The following is a 25,152-nucleotide window of genomic DNA, read 5'->3' on the forward strand; positions in this document are numbered from 1 at the left end:
GACAGTGTGTAATTATCTTAAAAGAAGACTTTCTAGAGAAATCTTCAGAGAGGAGGAAAGAGATTACTTATATCATGCTACCCTAGAACAACAACCATTTTGTAGCTTCGGCCCAAATTCCAAGCACTAATATAAAGTGAGCTATAATTTATTAAGCACAATTATACTGTTACATATAGTATACATTGGCTGGGTTAAACTACTTCATTATCTTCTTTTTGCAATTTTGAGAATGATCTAAGCAAATGAAGGAACACTTAAGACTTACTGTTTTGAAGCCATGGCGACTATTAATTTTATTAATGTCATCATTATGTTCTAAATGTTTCCCAAGTATCTTAATTTCAAGCAATCATAATTTAATAGATTCTGTAGAAGAAATATACTGAATGAAATAAAGACTTTTTTCAATCCCTAGTTTTTCAGAGGTTCCCCCCACCCGCAAGCTCACTTATGATTCTCTCTCTCTCTCTCTCCCTCCCTCCCCCCCCTCTCTCTTTATGATTAACTCACCTTTCTGAAAGAGTAGATCTGACACTTCCAGTCCTCATAAGCAGGCTCTGAACATCTTGAGTGCTTGTGGTCAATCCAGAGAGGGAGCCATGATGACTAAGAGGGAGATCAATAGATTCAGAGCTGGTGTGAAGGCTAGTCATCGACTGGTAACTTGGTGTATCCTTACTACCAGCAGAAGAACTACTCAGATTTGCAGCCCACACAAGACCACCTGATGTGAAAGAATGGGCTGAGGCTGGACTTGAAGCCAAGGAGTGACTTAGGCCTATAACATCTGTATTTAAGTCCGAGGGCTTATTGAAGAGGGGGCTACTGCTTCCACTCTGCCCACCTGCACTGCCCATGCTACCTGTACCTGAAGATGGAGATTCCAGACTGCCTTGCCGAGCTAATGTGGTACTAGGGCTGGGCATGGCAGATGTAGATTTTGCGCCTTCTGTATTTGGTGCAGTGGCAGCTTTGCCACTGGCTTTGGCGCCAAACAACCTAGAAGCAAACCAATAACCTAAATGTTAGAAACCAAAGCTTCACATCATAATATCTGGAATATCAGCACAAGTCACGTTTACATTTCTCACAAGGAAATCCATTTTGATTATGCATTATTAGATGTCATTTAAAAAAATAATAATTCAAGAGCACTCATTCAAACTTTGTCTTTTAAGAAATATGGATCTTCTCATAGAGATAATAAAGTCAACAATTCATCTTTATGTGGATGACTAAAAAGATTAAATGTTCATCAAAACTTAAAAAGTATTTCAAAAGCTTAATCAGAAGACATTTTAATAATTAAAGTAGTATAGCATAATTATGGACAGCCACCAAATCAATATTTTTCTCAAATCTGAAATTAGATGCAAAATGCTAATTTCAGTTTCTTTCCATATGTATCTATTTATATGTATGAAAGTTCATTTTTATTTATCTCATTACATTTATTCTCCAAGCCCACTCCAGCAATTTCCAGCAAAATAAAATAGATTTCTTTTGTGAACTGCAGAAAATTGTATTTCTAAAAGATCTGAAATTATCTGTCCTTCTATAAATTCTACAGGAAGGCTTTTCTAAACTTTACAGTTTATTCAATGGTAATAAAAAACAAATACATAATATTTATTTATACTGTAATAAATGCTACAGTGGTAAACAATTCCTAAGTAAAATGTTGTATTGGTGACTGGCCACAAGAGGGTAGTCCCAGCTTTCTTTCAAGATTATTGAGTGTTTTTGATAGAACAACTTGTCCTGATAACTTGAGTCAGGCTTTAATATCCAGAGATTGCCAATATGATTTAAAAAATTTCATTCTTATTTTCATTGTTATTCATCAGAATGTTTCTGATGAAAATACTAGGGTTTCAAAAATCTCCAAATAAAGATGGGCTGCATATTTTTGCACAATTTGCAACATAATAGAATGATTAAAGATAAGGAACATTATACTTACGTAGATATCTCAGGCATCTGCCCTGGTTTCTACAAAACTCTTTCCCTACCTTACTAATATATACTTTAAAAAAAACATTCATTTTCTTAAAAGAGACGTTAATAGGATGAAAACAGTATGCTACCCTTCAGTTTTTTTGTGTGCCTGATCTAGATTAATAGGGCTTCTCAGAAAATGAAAAGTGTGGTTTAACGAATGCAGTTTAGCCCTTTCATTGGAAGTTGGCATATACAGTATGTCCAGAAAAAAAGGAAAAAAAGAAATGGAAAGGTTTGGGTGACAGCAAATATCTTCGACTTTGGCATCCAGTAAAATGATACAATAATTATAATTAGACATAAAGCTTCTTATGGAGCATTTTTGAGACTGTATCCATGGCATATTGTAAAAATGTATAATTTGTCTTTCATCATGTATCTAATAATAATTTAGAAAGTAATTTATAATCCATAAATATAAAGAGATGTTTATTTTTAATAAACATTCATCCACTATTTAGCTATTATAAAAATATGAAATTACAACCTTCCCACATATGGGATCCTTAATGCCATACTATTCCTGGGCAGTTATCAGCCATCCAAAGGCAAGTAAAAGCAGGCTTCTCCTTATATTTTCTTGAATAGAAAACTATTCTGTAGTAGACTTCGCCAATTAAATTATGTTGATGCAGGTCTTCTCCTGTCCCGTTAGGCATTCTGACAGGCAACGGCTGTTTATAATTAGATTTAGACACTCTTTTATATTTTTATGCCCTCTGAACATTTCATGAGCATTTCATAGCTTCCAAAAAGGGAAAATTGATTACAACTATTTGTAGATGTCAGACCAACTTTCAACCTAATTGGAAGTTCCAAAATTATTTGTTAGTCAACATTTCATTTTAAATGTTACAGAGATATAATACGTTGGGAGACAGTCATAGTTTCTCTCTCTCTTAAAGGGAGATGGGTAGCTTCAAAATTTATGAATAAGTAAAATAAAATTAGTTTGACTAACTTTTCAACATATTTCACAGCAAAGAATTAGCTGCTAGTCAAATACTTATAGCTATTTTCCAGCAATTTCTCATGAGTCCTGCATAGAGAAATAAAGCAACTTGCAATGTATATATTCTGATAAAATGTACTATTATATCCTTTCTTCATCTATTTGATCTTTCCTTAAGACAAACATACACTGTACACTGTGTTAATTTCTGAACATCAGAATTATTTCAGAAGGAAACAGTGAACAGATTTAACTAAAAACTCAACATTGAAAGAAATACCTGAATGTCTTTCTAACTGCTTTTTGACAAGCCTTGCAAATTTAAAAAGAGTAAACCAAATTCCTTAGAAATACTATAAGGAGTACTTCAGGAAACATATAGGCATATGCCCACCTGAAAACCATCATGGATTTGCTGTTAGACCCCTTCAATTTGCCTACCGAGAAAATAGATTGACAGCTGATGCTGTTAATATGACTCTGCACTACATCCTACAACATCTTGAATCTCCAAAGACATGTGCAAGGGTCCTCTTTGTAGACTTCGTCTCAGCATTTAATACCATCATTCCAGATATTCTTCTAACTAAACTAAATCAGCTAGCTGTACCTGGCCATACTTGTAAATGGATCATATACTTCCTAACAGACTGGAAGCAGCAGGTGAAGCTAGGCAAAATCACACCAGATACCTGTACAATTAGCACAGGAGCCCCCCAGGGCTGTGTGCTCTTTCCACCTCTCTTCTCTCTATACACCAATGACTGCATCTCAAAAGATCCCTCTGTTAAAGTACTGAAGTTTGCAGATGATACAACAGTGATTTGTCTCATTTGAGACAATGGTGAATCTGTGATTCATGAAGTTGAACAGCCTAGTGGTGCAACAAGAACAATCTTGAACTAACTACAGACAAACTGTAGAAAAGTTGGTAGATTTTAGGATAAACCCTCCTATACTACCACCTCTTGCAATACTAGACAACACAGTATCAACAGTAGAGACCTTCAAGTTTCTAGGCTCTTCTATCATAGAGCACTGCATATTAGAACAACTAGACACAAGGACAGCTTTTTCCTGAATGCCATCACTCTGCTAAACAACTAATTCCCACACTGTCAAATTATTTACTAAGACTGTATTACTATTGTTCTTCTCATCCTTCCTAGTACCTATCTCTTCCCACTTACGACTATAACCATGTTGCTTGTATCTTTACAATTTATATTGTTTTATTTGTTTTCTAGTATGATTTGATTGCTTATTAGTAACTTTAGACTATCACTAAGTGTTGTATCTTATGATTCTTAATGAATGTATTTTATTTTTCTTTCTGTTCACTGAGAACATATGCCCCAAAGACAAATTTCTTGTATGTCCAATCACACTTGACCAATAAAGAAAAAAGAAAGAAAGAAAGAAAGAGGGAGGGAGGGAGGGGGAAGGAAGGAAGGAAGGAAGGTAGCTATTGACAGTTACGTCCTCCACTAAGGTTCATATTCACTGCTATTCTCTCTGGTAGAAATTGAATAATCTGACTATGTCTGAAGAATTACTTGTATCTCTTCTGCATCCATCCCAACTGAGAATCAGTGGGAACTGAAAAAAATTATAAAAGCTCAGTGAAGCTTTTACCATCTCATATGAATTGGACTACTATACCCACCAACCATGACTAATGGCCATTATGGGAGCCCAAATATTTCTAAATGGTGGGTTACAGTGTGCAAGACATATTTCTTGATAATGGAAAATGTTTTGTTATCAAAAAATTGGGAAAAGGCAAAGTTGCAAAGGCAACTATTAAACAGTTAGTAAAATTGATAATTATAGTTTTTGTTAGGACTGTTGTTGGTTAGTTGCCCAATGGATTGTCTCTGTATGGTTTTGAAATACATACACACACACACATTTATGTATATATGTATACATATCTACCATGTTCAATTTTTATTGGAGATTTTACATTTTTGGGCTACGGGTGTTGCATATTAGATGAAATGGCTTGTTGTATGAAGAAAGAAATACAAGGAGAAATAGAGAGATTTGTATCAGTTTACACTATGGAAGCCATTTGGAGATCTTCTGCCTTTTCCTGGAAGTGTAAATCTATTTTGCTGTTGGAGCATGAAGTACCATAATCCTCCAAGCATCCCAACTCCATAATATACCTGTGGAATATCATCTCTTCTGAGAAAGGTAGAGAGGGCAAGAATCACAATTTTCACATACAACATTTTTACCTTCTAAATGTAGGTGAGGCAATATCTGGGTATTTTGAACCTGGCTGTCTGAGACTTGGTGTTCCACATGCACTAGCTGAAGTTGGACTTGATTTGGGAGAACCAGACAAGGATACACTCTCAGAATCAGATATTGCCACTTTTTCCTTTTCTTTGTCCGTCTGGTTGATTGTTACAGGACTAGATCGTCCTGAGCCAATCTTTGTAGGTTCCCTCAATTTGTTAGTGGCAGCAGCACCAGCAGATTTGCTGCTGACATTAGAGTCAATGCTGCTGGTGCTAGATCTGTGTCCACCTCGGCCAGGAATCCCACTTGTGCTTGATTTTGAAGGACGTGGTAAACTTCGATACTGCAAAGTGGTCTTTGAACTCATATGTAAGACACCATCTTCTTGATTCTGAGAACCATCTAGACTGGTCTTTCTCCCTGCATTTGATTTTCCACCAATGGCTGCCGATTTAGGCATCTTCCCCAAAGTTGCCGAGCCACTTGTTATGGTTGCTCCACTTGCAGTGATTATTGTTGAAGAGCTGACTCCAGTTTTCTTGAAACCAAAGGAACCTGTAGCTGTTGATCGACCAATTCCAGAAGGAGGTTTTTTCCCTTCATCTCCACTGCTTTTTCCTGCATCTGAAGGGGAACGCTGGATGGAAGCTCCTTTCAGGGGAGTTTTTACTTTTTCAGAAGCTTTGGCATCATCTGTTTTTCCTAAAGAAGAGGACAATTGCTGCAGAAATCCATGTCTAGTAGATTTCAGTTTTTCAGTAATACTGTATATAAAGAGCGGAGACCCATATGACCTTTCAAATGTTGCAAAACACCTGTTTTGAAGGGTTTGCAAAGCACCTTCATCTTTCTCAAGGTGAAGGGTATAAATGGGCAGTAAACAATATGCCAGGGGGGAAGCTGAAGGCAGAACAAACTTTCTTTTTGAAAATATTCATAGGGAAATAGCCAGATACAAGGACTCCTGAATGGAGAGGGAGACCCAATAATTGATGAGAAAGGATGAAATGAGAGTTCACTCTCATGGAAAACCAATCTACCCATCCCACAACTGCAAAAAAAAATATGGCAATACAACACTCTATCATTATTCCTCACTAAATACTTCTGAACTATTATCCAAGTGATACACTTCAGTTATACAAATTATCTGTGTAATAAATCTAATATTACGGTATTACTGGTTTTCTATACCCAGGAGCTAAATATGGAGTTTTCCCATCTATTGAGGTCAATTAAGGGAACTTAGGGAACTTCTAGTCTTACATGAAACACTCTCAATGCCTTTCCTACCAGATGTCTTGATAGTACTTCCTCCAGCTTTGTGCCTAGATGATGTTGCTCCCACTTGTGCAGTCATGCCTCTTCTCCAAGAGCCTGTCTGAGAAATAGGAAGAGGAGTTTTTTGCCCTCCTTTCTCAGCCTCCTCAAGCAATCCAGGAGGATGGCTCCTCCACTTGCCACTGTTGTCAAGATTGCTCTCAAGATCTTCCTCTGGCTTCTTTAGTTCTTCACTGCTTCCCCAAGGTTCTCCATCAGTTACTGAACGTTTTTCAGAATCTGTCTTCATCTACCGAAAATAAAATATCATGGAATGAAATTAATTTCAATCAGTGAGTGTAGAGTACACATTATTTATGTAACGTCTTACCCTCAAAATACTGATCACTCTACTTTGACTGGTATTTGGTATTTGTATAGCTGGTGCTAAGTACAATAACTTAGCATTGAGAGAAACTAATAATACGTAACAAAAATTAATGCTGATTCTTGATATTATTTTCTTCATTACACCTAAGAATATGAGGATCAGATATTTAATTAACAGGCAAGTTTCAGATTAGAATTGTGAAAGATTTTCAATTTGCCTACAAAACTACCAGTTCTGCAATAAGTGGCTTGACAGGAATATGATTCTTAACTGACAGGCCATTTGATTGGGACTAAATGTGTTTACTCAGAGATTAGTTGTTATTTCACAATCTCTTTATAACCAAGAGTGTGATATGCTAAGAAAGGACTTTGCTATATCTTTAACCCTCAATCTTGCCTCCATATGCAGCACAGAACTTTGCCTTGGGTTGTTGGCAACACCGTGCTGTGATCAATGGAAAATGTAATCATGTCATTAAACTCCAGCAGTGTTTATGACTCTCCACAGGTCCTTGATCAAGAAATGGGTTATCCATTTCCCCCCCACATAAAACGATCACGCACAGAAGGTGTCCCTTTGTTGCTTTGCTTTGATTCAATTAATTGTTTCATCATGGTTTTATGACATAGCTATACCAGAAACTCTAATTATAAATATAACATGTCAGAAGACTTAGGACTATTATAATTCCAACAAAGAAAACACAAAGAAAACCAAATAAATAAACTAATGCCTCGTCACTCCACCCCCAAACCACTCTAGTAAAGAATGTATGTGTTGAACAAGTATGTTAAGAAAAAGTAACAAAGCATCCAAGTGACTATCTGGAATAAATATCCTACCCTAGACAGAAAACAAAGAAGGTGAGACCTACATGGGTAGGTATATTCTTTCTTGAAGAAGCAGTACTGTTAGAATAAGAACTGACCGATGATGTAGTATTGAGGTCATCTGTGCTGATGTTATCCAAAGTATCACTGAGGCCACTGCTAACAGAACTGCTATCATCCCAACTGTTGGAAAACAAGAGAGAAAAGAAATTGATATCTCATCTATTCTCCTCAGGAACTGAAATTCGCTGATGTAATTGATTTCATGGGTTGTTTACTCATTAAAAATATTGCTAAATATGCTAAATATAAACTTTAGCAATCCACATATTACTACAAATGCTTTGATTGTAAATAATTTACTAAATATGCAGTTTCTATCTTTATCAAGATCTAGTATAAATGTCCACAATAGGCTGATTTGTAGTTTGTTGGACTCATATTTTGTAAGATACGTATCATAAAAGCAGCATTAAATCAATATTGGATTCTGGTTTAAATATTTTATTCCGGTATTAGTTTAGATTATTTCAAGGCTTTCCCAGAAAATGGTGTGGGTTAAGGTTAAGTTGGTTATTCTTCAAGGAAATAAACATAAATCAAATAAGATTCAAAGAATATAAAAGTGTTCTACTTCAAGTCTTCTCAGAAACAACACTGAAAGTGAAAATAATATCAATAGTAACACATTATTTTTGCATTCCAGGCAGTTTTCATGATATAAATTAATATAAATTAACACAATGCTATTCAGTATCTTGCCGTGTGTGTTTCAATACCATATTTCATCTTGCTTTCTATGATCTTTTGACAAAACTGAGAGGAATAGTTTTCAGTAATCCATAATCAAGGTAGACTTCTTAATAATCAGTGTTATTGTTTTTCATTGTCTATGGTGGTTTGTTGTGATGGGGGAATAAGGATTTAATATAATCTAGAATTTCTCAAGAAAAACTATGTGGTCATTGTTGCCTTTAGAGTTCTTGATGGATGCTACAATACCTACCTGAAGGAGATACTTTTGATGTCTATCTAAAAAGGTGAACTGGCTCAGAATAAAGAACAAGAATCTGATAAGCATTGATTAAAAATATAGAAATAAATCAAATGCTAATAAATTAAGAAAGGGTGATGAAGTGAATGAAACACAGAACCTTCATCTAATCCACAAGAAAAAGAAAGCTGTTGGCAGACATCCAAAGGTGTTTTTCCAAAAGGCAACTGAAAGTCCAGTGCCTTTTGGAAAAGCACCTTTGGGTGCTTTTAAGTCAGGAGTGCTTTTACACAGTTTAGATATAGGCCTTGGAGAAGATAGTATTGGTAATCATTGAAGTCTTATGTTTGGACTATTACACTGAATCTATTGATTTGACCAGGCTCCCTATATCACATGAGTGTTACTGTATCAGCTAGATTAGATGATGCTGTAAACCACTTGGAGCTGACTGAAGTTGGCAGAACATAACATAATCAGTGATATTCTGATGACAATTAACAACATCAGAAAGAATAAATTTATTTTTAGTTCTTCACCACCATTTTTTAAAAAAGAGTAATACATGGAACAGAAACACACACACACACACACCAGGAAGTAAAGTATCAAAATAATGTTTAAATGCACTTTGGAAAATTGTCAGCATGGTCTTGAGTGAAAGAAGAGGGGAGGCAATCCTCACCTAAACAATTGACCACCATTCTTAATTGCTCCCAGCATCATTTTCTCCTATTTCTCATGGAGGCCTATTTGAGGGACTTTACTCAGATTCAAATAGTCTGTTATGCATGTGATATGCATATGAAAAATATTGCCAGTAGTGCTATGGATTTGTAATGGATTTCAGTCTAATTTTACTGAACTGTATTAGTTTCCTACTTACTGTTAGACGTCCTACAAATAAATAGCAACAGTGTTTTGGATATTAACTTCACATTGCTCCTTCTCCCTTCATTACAAACCATCTACACTAGGTTCCAGACAATTGATTAGAACAGTTAATTGTCTATTATACAATTTTGAGAGGAAGTAGCATTTGCATGTAGACAATGCAGGCTTAGAATAGGTTGGGGGGCTTTTTAAAACTATTTTTAATAGTGCAGATTAGACATGCTTCTGGATAGTACCCAGCTGTTACTTGATAAATGGAGTTGAACTGGTGATCTTTTCAGGTGATTTGTATAGTCATAATTCAACATTTCAATGAACACTGTACTATGCAACTTAATTGTACAATATAACTGTTTGGCTGTGAACCAATTTTTCTTAACATGGCTAAGTTTGTTTTACTATTTGTAAAAAAAATGTCATATCAATTGCACCAGTTTTATAATTACTGGCTTTTATTGTAGCCTTTTACTTATTTCGTTTTTGAGCTGGTATATAACTGTAATAAAGTATTTGTCTGTCTGTGCATCTATCTATTTTGATGTATAGGGGGGTGGGGGGAAAGGCTATTGCTCTTCCAGCCAGCTGTTCCATGAAGAGTGAACTCTCTATAGTGTATTAAAAGAAACTGCATGCCACTAACAAATAGTCATTAGAAATACTCTGACAGGGCAAAACCCAATTATTTTAGGAATGTTGAACAGCTGCAGTTTTAAGGAAATCAATTTCATGATTCTTTAAATTTTCCTGTTTAGAATCTTATTTATTTCTAGTACTTTGCACATGTCAAATGACAAGCATTGTTATGAAAATTTCTCTAAATTTTTGCTGTGAAATAAAATAATTGTCTAAAAGAAGGATGTCATTTCTAAATTTAAAAATCATTCTTCAGCTTTTCCTGAAAATGAAACAATGAGTTTTAGCATTCTTTATGGACTGTAAATTAGCATTCATACTATTCCCCATCCCCCAAATTCCTGAGCACAGTTAGCAGCATTGCAGTGCATCTAAAAAAAGGGCAGTACTTGAATTGTACAAATGTAGCTACCATCTTTTGTTCCTTCTTTCTTTCCCTTCCATCCAATTTCAAGGGCCCTTTCATTCTTTGATGACTCTGAGCAGTTTATAGATAAAATAATCTATAATTAAAAAGAGTTCATGGCTGAGCACAAAAAAATAATTGAGCATAAGGAAATTAAAAGTCTTCTAAAATATTATGATGTGTCTGCCTAAACAGGAGCATCCAAGAAGAGCAAAGACAGAGATTGTTGACTTTATTTGGGGTTGAGGTTTTTTTTGGTAGCGCAACATTCCCACAGCTGCTTTTCTCTCACTAGAAATGACATGGAATGATGTAAACAACCTTTCTTACTTTCAGGAACTGTGGTGTCCTTATGCACTTATGCTTCACATTGCCCCTGTCTATCTTATAGAAGATTGACAGAGCAGCATTTACTGCCACCATCAAAAGTCCTTAAGGCTGGCTTCCATCACTGAATGGAAGATAATTGCTGATCTTAATGGTTGCATATGCTATTGCTTTTTTACAGCTCTTAAGCAGAATAAATAACAGATGGCAGGTTTACTATCAGCAGAAAGTGATTCCCACCACAGACTTGGAAGATGTTTCTAAATTAAAGCCATCTTATAGCAGGCAGTGTTACTATACCTAATGATGGCTGTTTTAAAAATACCAAGTTACACTTGGATGGAAGAATATCAACAGCTCCCAGAGCTGCAATATAGACTAAAATATTAGCTTGAAATAACATTTGGGAAGAAGATAATGGTAAAGCATGTTTCTTTTTATTTGAAAGAAAACACCTGGGATGAATTCATTTTGTGACCTGGACAGGAGACTTTACTTCTATTTTTACTAAGATATGTTTTCAATTCTTCCAAAAGGATTTTTTTTTGTTTTATAAAAATGGCATAGTAGTTGTTGTCGTTTTTTAAATGTGCAAAATAACAAACAAATTGACAAAGCCTGCCAGCTCCCACTGCAATCAATCCATCAGTTGTTTTATAAAGGACTGTCCTTGGCATGTCTGCTAATAAATCATAAACAACAGCATTAAGCCTATTTAGCCACATTCAACATAGCATAGACAACATATAAATGAAGCCATGAGCAGTGCAAGTAAAACTAGACAATGAATATTCTGGAACTCCCCTAGAGCCATTAATTTTCTATATATATTCTGTCTCCATAGGGAAATGGCCACAAGTGCCACTAGACTCGTACTTTATTTCTTTCTACCTCAAGTATAATGCATTACCTGTCATTTTCAAGCATGACAACTACTGTGGCGGAAACTCTGTATTACTTGTGGGTCACAGAACAGATTTAATCAGCATTTTCATAGCAAAAAATATTCTCTACTAAGAATATAAACAATATATCAACAAATGGCATTACATAGGATTATACTTCTTAGTATAGTTTTTTTCAAAAAGTTTAATAAAAATGGAAATAACTTTTAATATGTAAATGAAATAAATAAGCCATTTTTTCATATAGCTGTCAAAGAATATCCTGAACTGAAGTATATATTGGTTTAGAATTCTATTCCTAAACTCTCTAGAGATACAAATATAATATTTTTGAGATATTTTTAGCTTCAAGACACTTGCTTTTTAATTTTTAAAAAAGGAAAGCATTTTTGGAAAGGCAGCATAACTAAAAATAATTTTTTAATTTTTTTAAAAATCAGGAAATGATACTGATTTTCTTCTATCTTATGTAAGTGAATAAGCAGTATAATAATTAACTACATTTCAAGTTTTAGATCAAGATATCTGTTGTACATACATAAAAAAATAATTCCATCAAGAAATGATGCAATAATCACCCAAAGGGCAACACTTTGGTTAAAATTATTTATCAAATGCTTTTTGTTAGTTACAAACATGCTGCTTGTATCCAAGATAATACTTATAAAGTTTATAACCCGATGCTTACAATTAACTTTGTTTACATTTAGGCCAATATGCAACAATTCTTAACTATCTGATCTAATTTTCCATTCATTAGCTTTTGTACATTGTAAAAATGCATTTTTGTTTTTGATTATTAAGGAAAGTCTCATAATTCTTTTACCTTTGATTTTGTATCTTCCAAAAATTGAAACTTTATTATGAAACTAAAGTATTTTGAAATCTGTATACAAGTAATTTAAAATAACCCGCATGTTTTATCTGTGTACATCATTTTAATGCACTCCATAATTTTATTGGGGTAAGTTTTATAGCTCTAAAAACCCCAAAACAAAACAAAAATTATCCAGTAATCTTTTAATCAAATGCTTATAGAGTCATCATATAGAGGATGATGGCTGGGAAATCCACATTGTTTGTTCTGCCAGCCTGCTGCAGACAGGGTAGATATTCAGATAATTTAACAGGCCATCACTATATGTTGTAATGTGATCATATTTAATATATTTGTTGCAGACTGACATAGAACCTTGAACAGTGCAAGAAACAGGAAAGCAGTAAAAATCCATAGATCCTCACTACCTGAATGGTGTTCTGTCAGCCACACAGTATAATACCGTAGCAATTTTCCTTTCCTATCCTAGAAAATATTTCAGTAGTTCTCTTTCATCCATGGATCTCTTTCTTCTGAGTTAGAAATGAAGATATCTAGTATCTTACAAACTATTCATTGCCCATACCTTTTTTAGTCTTCAAAGCTTTCCCAAACCAATGAAGTCTTAATGGCCTGCCTAAATCTAAACAGGTTTTAGTCCCAATGAGAAACAGGGCAGCAGTAGACAAATGCCCACCTTTGTGACCTCCAAAGATTGTAGTCCTTCAAAACTGCCATCTTAGATCTTCCTGGATAGGAAGATAATGCTCGAAGCAAGAAATTACTAAAATACTGAAATCCTGGTATTTACACTTATCATTTAGTTCACTACTTAGTTTAAAGAAACCTTTTATAAATTACCCTGACTACACATAATATGGCCAGCTTATTGCTTACTCTTAAGTCAATATCATTTATTAACTATGATAGACTATAAAACCCCAAAACAGATCAGCAGAAGCTCTATTTCTTACTTCACTCCTGAAGGGCGGAGTGGGAGATGCAATTTTATATTCCTGTCATGTATTACCTTGTCAAAATCTTGTTGATGCATTTGTGCCAGCTGAAATTTCCAGACCATTTTAAAACCACATAAAGTGTATTGCAGTAATCCAATATAGAGCAAGGCATATACCTGAAGTTCAATGGCCCTTGTGCCTCAAGGGCTGCTTTCATCACTTCAACAGATGTTCCTGAATCTATTTTCCAATATTGCTAAGAAAGAATATTAAATTAGGTCAGTGTAAAAGCTCTGTGGTATATACAGAGAGCAAGCTGCTAAATCTACTTTGCTGACTTATTAGAATATTTGCAAGATAATTGCCAACTTTTTCTGGCCTTTAGCAGAACAGTGGTTTTTTTTTTTTTTTCCAAACTTGGTTGAGGAAATCTGGGCATTGAAATCCACATATCTTAAGTTGCCACACAGATTTGAAGGGATTTCTGGAGTAAACTTAAGACATATCCAAAAAGCAGAGCTACTGACCATGGCAGAATGAAAAAACTGGTGAGGTTCCTTGATATTTCCTCTCAGGACAGGAGAGGATTTAAGTTGGCTTGCAAGTGCTCCAGAAGCTGCTCCTTGTCACAAGGAGATCACAAGAAAATAATGATCTCCAGTAGATTTAAAGATAAGGGAATAGCTACTTTGCTCAAACCATAGTTGGCCCCCTTGAAAGGACACTATGTTTGCATAATTCATTTTCTAATCACTTTCATAAATTGTTTATTAAATGCTTTTCCTGTCAGAAACCTCTAGATTGATGTTTTACAATTTAGATCAGAGAGAGAGGGAGGGAGGGAAGGAGGGAGGGAGAGAAAGAGAGAGAGAGAGAGAGAGAGAGAATTTGTGATACTTTAAGAAAGTCTTGTATAAGGCAGTGTTTTTCAACCACTGTGCCGCGGCACACTAGTGTGCCGTGACATAGTGTAAGGTGTGCCGTGGGAAAATTACTTTATATATAGTCAATATAGGCACAGAGTTAAAAATTTTTAACATTTTCTAATGGTGGTGTGCCTCGTGATTTTTTTCATGAAAAAAGTGTGCCTTTGCACAAAAAAGGTTGAAAAACACTGGTATAAGGTAATAAAATGTTCTTCTTTGTGTCTTCTTCTCATATAGGAGGATTTTTGTCCAAGTTATAGTTATGCTCATTATCCTTTATGCCTGTTACACTTGAAGAGTTGCTCTGAAGGCTGATTTTTAAGAAAATTTGGATACTGAGACTGTTGAGTTTAAAAACACATTTTTTCTAGGCAACAGTTCCCCTCCATCACTCACTCAGATCTTAACAGTATATATAGCAGATCTATATTGTCATATATCATCAAATCATGAATGAAGAAATACTTATTATAGTCATATCTGGCATTTAACAAAATCAACAGGAGCCCAGGGCATTCTGAACCTCTGCTATCTGATGCCTAAGTGGAAATTGTAGAGTGAAAAAAGGATGAAGGCATCATTTTGTCATTGTTCTCATATCATGTGAATATGATAATCCTCTGCCCTTATTTTTCCTTCCTCTTACTGACATTTTCCCCCAGGGTTTCTCACTGAAAGTTTGCAGGAGACATTTAGCTTGTTTACTTAAAGGACTAAAAAAGTTAAACATCTTCCTTGATTCATCAAATTAGTTGAACACTATAGTTTTTAAAAATACTGTCAAAAGACACTTATTTGCTATAAAATCCATTAGAGGATATCTAATAGCTGTATCTTGAAATGGCATCTGGCATTCTGTTACTAATTCTACATTAGTTATATCTTTTCATTGCCCATCCACATTTTTATAGTCAAGCAAGGATGCAAGATATAAAATTCATTACTCATTTTACATACTATGATAATTTTTTTGTATAAAAACTAAACTTGGAAAAACAAAGTGCCAGTTTTCCAATGCATCTTCATGCATGAAAAAAGTGCAATGGAGTGAAGAGATAAGACAATAAAGATACATATAAGCTTTGCCAACTGACTTCAACATCATCTTTAAAAATTATTGTTGTACGTACAGACAACTGTTATTTGAACAGACAAAAAATAAAATGAAGGACTGGCTACTAACATATGAAATGGAACAATAGGATGAGAAGAATCCCTTGTTAGTTATGATTAAACTTATTAAATAAATATTACCTCCAGCATAATACTGGATAGTAACATGAGAGTAAGAAAAATCTAAATGGAGCAAAATAATTAAATAATATCTGACTATACCTATGTTGCCTAATGAACTTTATATTAGATACTATTTTAAAAAAAACCTTTAAAAATAATCTATTCTTGGAATATTATGCAGTACTAACTCAAGATTACAAATATTAGTTTTAAGCAAATGTTTTTGCTGTTGTTTTAAAAAATGAAGCAATAATTCCTACATATGAAAAAGTATTTGCTTTTGTAATTAATTTAAGATAAAATGCATTTATCAGCAAGTTATCATGACAATGGTTATTCTTGTTTCTGTATAATCCTGAACAGTAGCTGATACATATCACAAAATATTTATTTTTTGTATCAAACATTTTTTTGCATATTTTACATTAATGTGTGAAAATATTAATAACATTCACTATGCAACAACAAAACTAACTCATTCCTTAATTATAATTCACTAATTAAAATTTAGAAACAATGTAAATTAAAATGTTTCAAAAGCAAAAAAAAAATTAAAGTAATTATTTATTACAATTATTAGGCTTATTTTGAATTAAGTAGTTGGTATTATAAACTCAAAATGATTCGTAAGGTATACACTAATCCTTGATTCCTTGACTTACAACCATTGCTTTAGTGTCCATTCAAAGTTACAACGGCACTTGTAACTTTGGAAAATAGGAAATTGGAAAATAGGAAAAAGATGATTAAAACATTGATTTTGTAAAGTTGTAAACAGATTAAGAGACCACCTGGATTTGAAATAGGATTTCAAAATTAATTACAAGGTTCATTCCTGTGGATTATTTAAAATTCTATAAAATATATGTACGGTACCAAGAATAAGAAACATTCCTGTGGGAAAATGTTGATTGGGGGAAAAGCATGATAAGAAGACACTTCAAAAGTTAGACACTAGAGGAAAAAAGAAAGAACTGATTATAGAACAGTTATAATTAATTATAAAGGAGAAGAGTTCCACTAATACAGAATGAAGCAAAATGTTCTAACAAAATATTTGGGAATGCTGCATTCAGAAGTTATGTTTGAGTCTATCTAATATCATAAAAATGAATTTTAAAAGGGTGATAGAAGAAGAGGACAAGAATGAGACTGTGGCAGTTTTGAATGTGGAATTAAATTTAACACATAGTAAGAATGATATGGAAAAGACATGATTGCATTTCTCTTCCTCTGATCTCATAATTGGTACAAACTTAACTTAGTTAATGTTGTGCTTTATTTAAAAAGGAAGATAGCATTTGGAATGAGACAGTGGTTGAAGTCTATTTTTGTAGTAAATAACAAAGGGAGTTACTCTAGTCCTCAAAAAACCCTACTCTTTATTATGTTACTTTGAGGCTGATAGCTAATCATTCCATAATAATTTTATTCTAATTTTAGTACATTATGGATGTAGCAAAATCTATGAGTTGGGATGTAATTACTGCGAGGAACTTTTCTTGCTTCACATGAACTTTGAAGTTAGGGTATCAATGTGCATAAAGATTCCCATGGAGACATTTGCTTCATCTTGTTAGAGTGATGAGAAACTATTTGTGAGCAGTCTTGCTTAGATCAGTGTTATAGAACTAAAAGTCAATCACTTTGTTTAATTCAAATATTTATACAGTTCTTCTGATGTTATCTTTTACAGCATTGCTTCATATCAGAATTTTTTTCCCAAGCAGTGTAGGCTCAGGCATGATATGACTAATATAAATTTGCCTCTTAGCTTTCCCTAGTTGAATGATACTGGCTATATTGAGCATGTTCAAACAATATACAACACATGAATGAACTCTTACCATGTCTAAGTCATTTAATAGCAAAAAAATACCCCAGATAACATGAATTGTTGAGGCCAGCTACAGTTTGCCAGTTTTCTTCATTTTCGGTTATTGTTCCAGCAACATTTAATTAGTTCACTGAAAAGTTCTTTCAACACATTCTTTATTTCATTGGAATTTTGATTTAAACACCCTCCCTCTTCAAATTCAAGCAGCCATACATTCTCTTTCTTCTTTTAAAATATAAGAAGGAAATAGCTGCTTTCACTCATAGGTAAGAGGGAGCCACTTAGAATTTATCATCAGTTTGAAGGTTCTCATTCTCTCAGAAGATTTTATTCATGTGTATTACAAATAAAGATTTTTTTCAAAGCAATTCCTAAACCATATCATAAAAAGAACAAAGAATTATTCTCAACCATTAAGAATCTTTAGCTCCCTTTAAGTGTTTTTCTCTACAGTGTATAGTTTTATTACAAGAACTGCTTTTCAAAAAAAAAATTGACACCTATTGATTGCCTTAAGACACCATGCTTGATAGCAAAACACTGTTTTACTGTGATATATTATATGATGTATAATATTGCAATGCATTTTGGGGAGAAGCCCCTGCAGTTGGTGGCAAGACTTAGTAGATTCCAACAACTCTCTGACTCTGCCTAATTTTTTCTTTTGACTGAGAAGTTACTTGGATGAGTTGAGATTGAGGTTGAGGTTTGTTTTATTTATATGCCGCCCTTTTCCCTACAGGGACTCAGGGCGGCGAACAACTCAAGCGGGAAAGGGAACATACAAATAACAAGACAAGCATTTAAAATAGCCAACAACCACACCTGTCGAGAGGGGAAGGGAGCTCATCAACCCCAGGCCTGCCGACATAGCCAGGTTTTAACGACTTTTCGGAAGGCCAGGAGAGAGGTGAGGGTCCGAATCTCCGCGGGGAGTTCGTTCCAAAGGGCTGGAGCTGCAACAGAGAAGGCCCTCCCCCGGGTGGTAGCCAGATGGCATTGGCTGGTAGACGGAACCCGGAGGAGGCCGACCCTGTGCGATCTAATGGGTCTTTGGGAGGTAATTGGCAGCAGGCGGTCTCTCAAGTACCCAGGTTCAATACCATGAAGGGCTTTATAAGTGATAACTAGCACCTTGAAGCATATCCAGAGACCGATTGGAAGCCAGTGCAGCTCGCGGAGGATAGGTGTAATGTGGATGTATCGAGGTACACCCACAATAGCTCGCGTGGCTGCATTCTGGACAAGTTGAAGTCTCCGAATGCTCTTCAAGGGCTGCCCCATGTAGAGCGCATTGCAGTAGTCCAGTCTTGAGGTCACGAGGGCGTGAGTGACTGTTGCGAGTGCCTCCCGGTTCAGGTAGGGACGCAACTGGTGCACCAGGCGAACCTGGGCAAATGCCCTCCTGGTCACAGCCGACAAATGATGTTCTAAAGTCAGCTGTGGGTCCAGGAGGACTCCCAAGTTGTGAGCACTGTCTGAGGGGCATAAAATTTCACCCCCCAGCCTGAGTGATGGAATACTAACCAAATTTTTGGGAGGGAAACACAACAGCCACTCGGTCTTGTCTGGATTGAACACAAGCTTGTTAACCCCCATCCAGACCCTGACAGCCTCCAGGCACTGGCACATCACGTCGACCGCTTCACTGAGTTGGCACGGGACGGACAGATACAACTGAGTATCATCCGCGTATTGATGGTATTTTATCCCGTGCCATCGAATGATCTCACCCAGTGGCTTCATGTAGATGTTAAACAGGAATGGGGACAGGACCGAACCCTGAGGAACCCCATATTTCAGGGGCCTAGGGGTCGACCTCTGCCCCCTAACCAACACCGACTGCAACCTGTCTGAGAGGTAGGAGGAGAACCACCGAAAAATGGTGCCTCCCACCCCCACCTCTCGTAACCGTCGCAGAAGGATACCATGGTCGATGGTATCGAAGGCCGCTGAGAGGTCAAGGAGCACTAGGATGGAGGGATGACCTCCATCCCTGGCTCTCCAGAGATCATTGGTCAGTGCGACCAAAGCGGTTTCCGTGCTGTAGCCAGGCCTGAATCCAGACTGAAAGGAGTCCAGATAATCGGCTTCATCCAAGGACCGTCGGAGTTGAGAGGCCACCACTTTCTCAACAACCTTCCCAATAAAGGGGAGGTTGGAGACTGGACGGTAGTTGTTCAAAATGGCTGGATCCAGCGATGGCTTCTTCAGTAACAAAACATCTCAGATTAACAAACTTTGATCCAGTTGCCATGATCTAACCTTTTTAGATACTTTTGGCCTGGATGATTGAGTCTTAATTTACATGTTTCCAAAGTTTGATACTGAACTAAGCAGGGGAAACAAACTGAAATTAAATTCACACAAACAGAAATATTGAAATAGGGTTCTGGTGTCTAAGATTCAGCCTTTTGAATGGGGTTGTACTTTTCATGGACCAGCAGTTTCATATACTGGGGCCCACTTAGGTCCTTGGCTGTCACTGGATTTGAAGAGGGTGTTTATGATTAAGAGTGAATTTGCATAATTACTTCTCATATGACATGAAATGAGTCAGATTTTATATTGTTATCTACTGTACACCCTTTCTAGATTACCACAACATGTTATGCATAGATTATCCTTGAAAACTGATTAGATCTTCAGCTGGTACAAGAGCCGCTGCCACAACGTTAACCAGTGTAAACTTTCCTAATCATATTATTCTGAAAAAAATCTATTTTTGCCACTTGCCTATTAGGTGAAATTTAAAATGTTTGTAATTCCCTTTAAAATCTTGAATTGTTCAAGATTATCAAAAGAATCAGAATATTTCTGTTACTTAACTTAACTGAGCGGCTACTAAAATGTCCAGGAAATTTAGAAATTAACTTTTTGACAAAAAGAGTTATAGCTGGCCTCTAATTTAGAAAATCTGTAAAGACACAATCTTTGTCATATTTTAAATTCATAAATTAATGTATACACTATGTTATTGTTCATTTTAAATAGTTTTTTTAATTATATATTTTTAAAAAAAATATTGTTAGATATCGTTAATACTCCCCAGAGTAGAAAACTAAATAAAATAAAAATTTACGCAAAGCATCATTTATATTAACAATAGCATTTTGTGTTGCATAGCACTAGAACTGTTAAAATCTTAGGAGCTTATATCTATAGATTAATATAAATAAAATGAAATCTCTTCACAGATAATAGAGCTGCAACCTTTATATAATTTGAAATGAAAATTAACATAGCACATGGCCTGAATTTTCATACAAAATTACTGCTCTAATTAAAAGCAGTCTATGTATAGATCTGTTTTCTTCCTAGAATTTGCTGCAGTGAAATCAGAGAAAATGCATGCTCTGCAGGTGTATTTAAAGCACAGTGCCTATTTAGGACAATCTGCTACATTGCACATACTGAAATTTTCCTCCTGTAATAATGAGATATAAATGACTCTCACTTTTATATTTCCCAGCTGTAATCAACACACACACAAAAAAGCTCTAGTTCCTAAACCCGTACTTCAGCCATGTACATGGGAGTGAAGCAAAAAACCAAGGTACCAGACAGGATACCTCTATTACTGGTTTTAAGAATTTTAGTATCTGCAAAATTAGAAATATAAGGGATCAAAAGAGCACCAGATGCAAGGAGATAAATATTCTCATGTATTATTCCTATTATAATTCTTTCTTGGTTAAGAGAGAGGCTTTAATTAAATGAAACCCTTAACTGCTTAAAGAAGACAAATATAATATATCCCCGCAGCCTTCTTTTCTTCCAGCTACACATACCCAGTACCACCGACTGCTACCTGGTATTTACAACAGTAGCTGGAGGTCTTTTCAGGTTCCTTCCTGTCTTGATTGCTCTTCTATGGAAATGCTTCAATTTTTCAATTGCTTTCTAAAATGTGATGGGCCCAATCTAAATGCAATATTTTAGATTTGAGAAAAGAAAATAATTTTCTTTATAGTAGCTGTAAATTAAATACATGCATCAGGAAATCCTCAAAATGATAGTCTTTCCAATTGTTACAAAGAGATAAAAATTAGAAATGTGGAGGCTCTATTTTCTTTGAAACTTATACAATAAAGCAATTTCATGAATAAAACAAGTAAACAGATTTGCTTGCATTCACCTGTAGCTCTGTGACTGTTTGCTCAACTCCTCTGCAATCTAATGCAAATATATTTAGGCAACTGCATGGACTGGTCCAGAAAATAAATAGCTTTAGTATAAAGAAGATTTTAGCTAAAGCAAATTAACATCTTATGATTTTAGTGCCAGTTTATTTGATTATTAAAGCACACAATCATTTTTTTCCTTGTCTATGAAATGTCTGAGTCTTTCTTTTCCAATGTCCGAAAACTATTCCATACAAGTTTCAAGTCCAAATTATAAGTGCAGAAGAAGCATATTGTAAAGAAACATTATTACTGGGTTGTAAAAATCTGGGGGCGGGGAGCCATTCAAAAAACAACAGAAAATATGCATGGTAAATACAGATCCCTTGGCTGGATGGGATCTTGAGGGCAGTAATCTTCGTATCATCTCAGACAAATGGCTGATCAACCTCTTCTTAAAAATCTTTATGATGGAGAACCCATGGCTCCAGGAGATAGATGTTCCATTCCTTAATAGCAATTATGCCAGGAAAATTTTCCTTATTTCAGATGGGAATCACCCTCTGTGAACCTTCCACCTAGTCTTGTTCTACCCTAGCTAGCTAAAATACATCCGTCTATTGCTAAAGTAAATACTGTACTAATGGGGGCTTGATGGAGTTCAGACATTATTTAACAACTTAAACATGGACTCATATTTCACATTTTTGATGACATTTTTTTTTGATCGTGAGTTGGATGAAAAACTCACTTTGGATTAGTCTGAGCTGAAGCTGGCACTACTGTCAAATTCTCCCTGCTGTAGCAGATGGCATAGGAACTTTGTCAAGAGGTGGGAAATGAATTGAAATGTGAAGGCTACAATCTCACTGTAAACTAGCCATTGGGCTGCACTCCACAAGCACAAGGACATCATAATCTGCAGTATATGCACAAAGCAGAAAATAGTCTAAAATACAAAATAAAAATTATAGCACAAATCCTGTTATGCAGAAATTTGTTAGTTTTAATCACCATCTGATTTACAAGAAGAAATTCTTAAATGCTGGCATTATTGCTAGGCAGCTGCTCTGCCTTTGTATTCTACAGGCCAATTTATTTGCAGCACTTGATAAATCACAAAATTATTGGTCATTCTGATAGAAAGTCTGGTGGATGTTGATACAAGAGATTTGGGGGAGGAGAAGGCATTATGTCCTTCAAGAATACACAATTCTCTTCAATAATTGTCCAGCTCCAACTTAGGTTTTGTTGCCATTATTTTTAATGCTCCCCAACCTACAGCTACTGATCCCAATATTTACATATCTGAAAATTAATTGCCTTGAATAACTTTCCCAAACATCTTTGGTATTGAAAAAGAAAGCTTTACCTGTCTGCATCCACTGTCACATCATGAATTCCTCTTTGAATGACATCTCGAGAGGCAGCTATGTCAGGAATTCGATTCAAGCTTCTTGTGTATAGATTGAGCCCTCCATCAGTCATGTAACTAAAAATAATACATATAAAAATAAATTAGTAGGAAAGGCTACAACTTGTAGACATGTTTTTATGCTATACCACTCAACTATTATCGATATGAATTAAAGGTAATATTTTTGTTGCTTGCAGTTTATACTGTAATCTTCATCAGAGTGAACCTTGTTAAATCAAATGATAAAATAAGATCTCTATAATTAAGATCCCATATAGATTTAAATATGCTAATCACAGTTACTTTCTCTGGGTCATAACCTAACAGTAATATGTGTGTTATTTTTGTGTGTGTGTTTGTGTGTGTGTGTGTGTCTGTCTGTCTGTCTGTCTGTCTGTCTCTGTGTCTCTGTGTCTGTCTCTGTCTCTCTCAGAATAAAGTTGGGGGGGGGACCTTGGAGATTGCCTAGCCAAACTTCCTGCTCAAACAGGAGACCCTAATACCATTTCAGATACAATAGATGGTTGTCCAGTCTTTTCTTAAAACCCTCCAGTGATGAAGTACCTACAATTTCTGAAAGCAAGCTGTTCCACTGGTTAATTGTCCTCCCAATTATGAGTCTCTCCTTATTCAAGATTTCTTCTCTTCTTGAGTAGTTTCAATCCATTGTTCCTTCTCTTGCCTTCTGGTGCTTTGGAAAATAAGTTGTCCCTCTCTTCTTTGTGGCAGCCCCTCAAATACTGGAATTCTGCTATCATTTCCTCTTTTCTCTTGACTGGCCATACTCAACTCCTGCAACCATTCATCATATGTTTTTGTATGGAGGTGCTTAATCATCTTAGTTGCTCTTCTTGGCACTTTTTCCAAAGTGTCAACATTTTTGTAATGTGGTGACCAAAACTGGATGCAGCATTCCAGATGTGGTCTTACCAAGGATTTATAAAGCGGTAAAAATACTCCACATGTTTTTTATTCTATGCCTCTGTTTATACAACCAAGGATTTTATTAGGTTTTTTTGGCTGCTGCCACACACTGCTGAGTCATGTTTAAGTGATCATCCACTAGGACTCCAGGGTCTCTCTTACAGTTACTGTTTTTGAGCCAGGTTTCAACTAATCTGTACTAGTATCTTTGGTTTTTCCTATTTAGGTGTAAACTTTGCTTTTCTCCACATTAAATTTCATGTTGTTGGATAGGGCCCATTGTTGGTCTGTCGAGTTCTTTTTGAATCCTAAGCTTGTTTTCTGGGGTGTTGACTATTCGTGCAAGCTTAGTGTCATCTGTAAATTTGATGAGTTCTATTCATATTATCTCTCTCTCTCTCCCTCCCTCCCAGATGCATGCAGAAAATAATCAGCTAAAAGGATACATATTTTTTCTACTATAAGCTATCTTACTTCCCTCTTCTTTATTTCCCAGTTACATCACAAAAGGACAAAATATTTATGATTTGATACTGCATTTTCTTTCTAATTAAAATGGCCTTATTCACAAAACTGATATGCGTTTCAGAGGATACATGGATACGTTATCATACATCCTGCAAGGGTAGGAGAGGATAGAATTATGGCTCCACTGGTATGTTTGTATCCTCTTTGTACCTGCTGTGATCAGGACATATGATATATTCCTAGTGAATTTACCAAAGCTTGTTATTATGTGTAGGGTCACAATGATACAGTGTGTAGGATTAGCTAGGATTCTAATCTGATGTCAATATAACCTTCTTAAATTCTAAACCTCGGGAAAAATAGTCATGGTTTATTAGCCTATGTTTTATTTACTTTTCAATCTTTAGTTTCTGTTGCATTTGTGAACAGTTCAGAACCTAGACATTACTGAAAAGCAAACTGGGAATAAACCAGGATATTAGATATAAACTATGTGCATTTTACATATCATACATTTGCAATCCATAAACAAAGAATAAATAGTGATTTCAAACATTGGTTTACTAGCCTAAAGTAAGCTACTGTTCATTTGCTT

General features: G+C 35.4%; 1 protein-coding gene across 5 annotated transcripts in view; it reads right to left on the minus strand.

Annotated features, from left to right (window-relative positions):
* NAV3 (neuron navigator 3) overlaps nucleotides 1-25,152 on the minus strand; it is a 165,884-nt gene that overhangs the window by 63,598 nt on the left and 77,134 nt on the right. For 4 of the 5 annotated variants that reach the window (XM_032222050.1, XM_032222048.1, XM_032222047.1 and 1 more), the window contains 5 exons: nucleotides 23,121-23,240; nucleotides 7,735-7,873; nucleotides 6,500-6,776; nucleotides 5,200-5,908; nucleotides 514-1,002 (listed from right to left, as the gene is read on the minus strand). In XM_032222050.1, coding sequence (XP_032077941.1) covers nucleotides 514-1,002; nucleotides 5,200-5,908; nucleotides 6,500-6,776; nucleotides 7,735-7,873; nucleotides 23,121-23,240 — 1,734 coding nt within the window. The remainder of the gene's footprint in view (nucleotides 1-513; nucleotides 1,003-5,199; nucleotides 5,909-6,499; nucleotides 6,777-7,734; nucleotides 7,874-23,120; nucleotides 23,241-25,152) is intronic. The other variant, XM_032222049.1, reaches the window with a different exon arrangement.

This window comes from Thamnophis elegans, chromosome 7 (genome assembly GCF_009769535.1).
Source record: "Thamnophis elegans isolate rThaEle1 chromosome 7, rThaEle1.pri, whole genome shotgun sequence".
Lineage (NCBI taxonomy): Eukaryota > Metazoa > Chordata > Lepidosauria > Squamata > Colubridae > Thamnophis > Thamnophis elegans.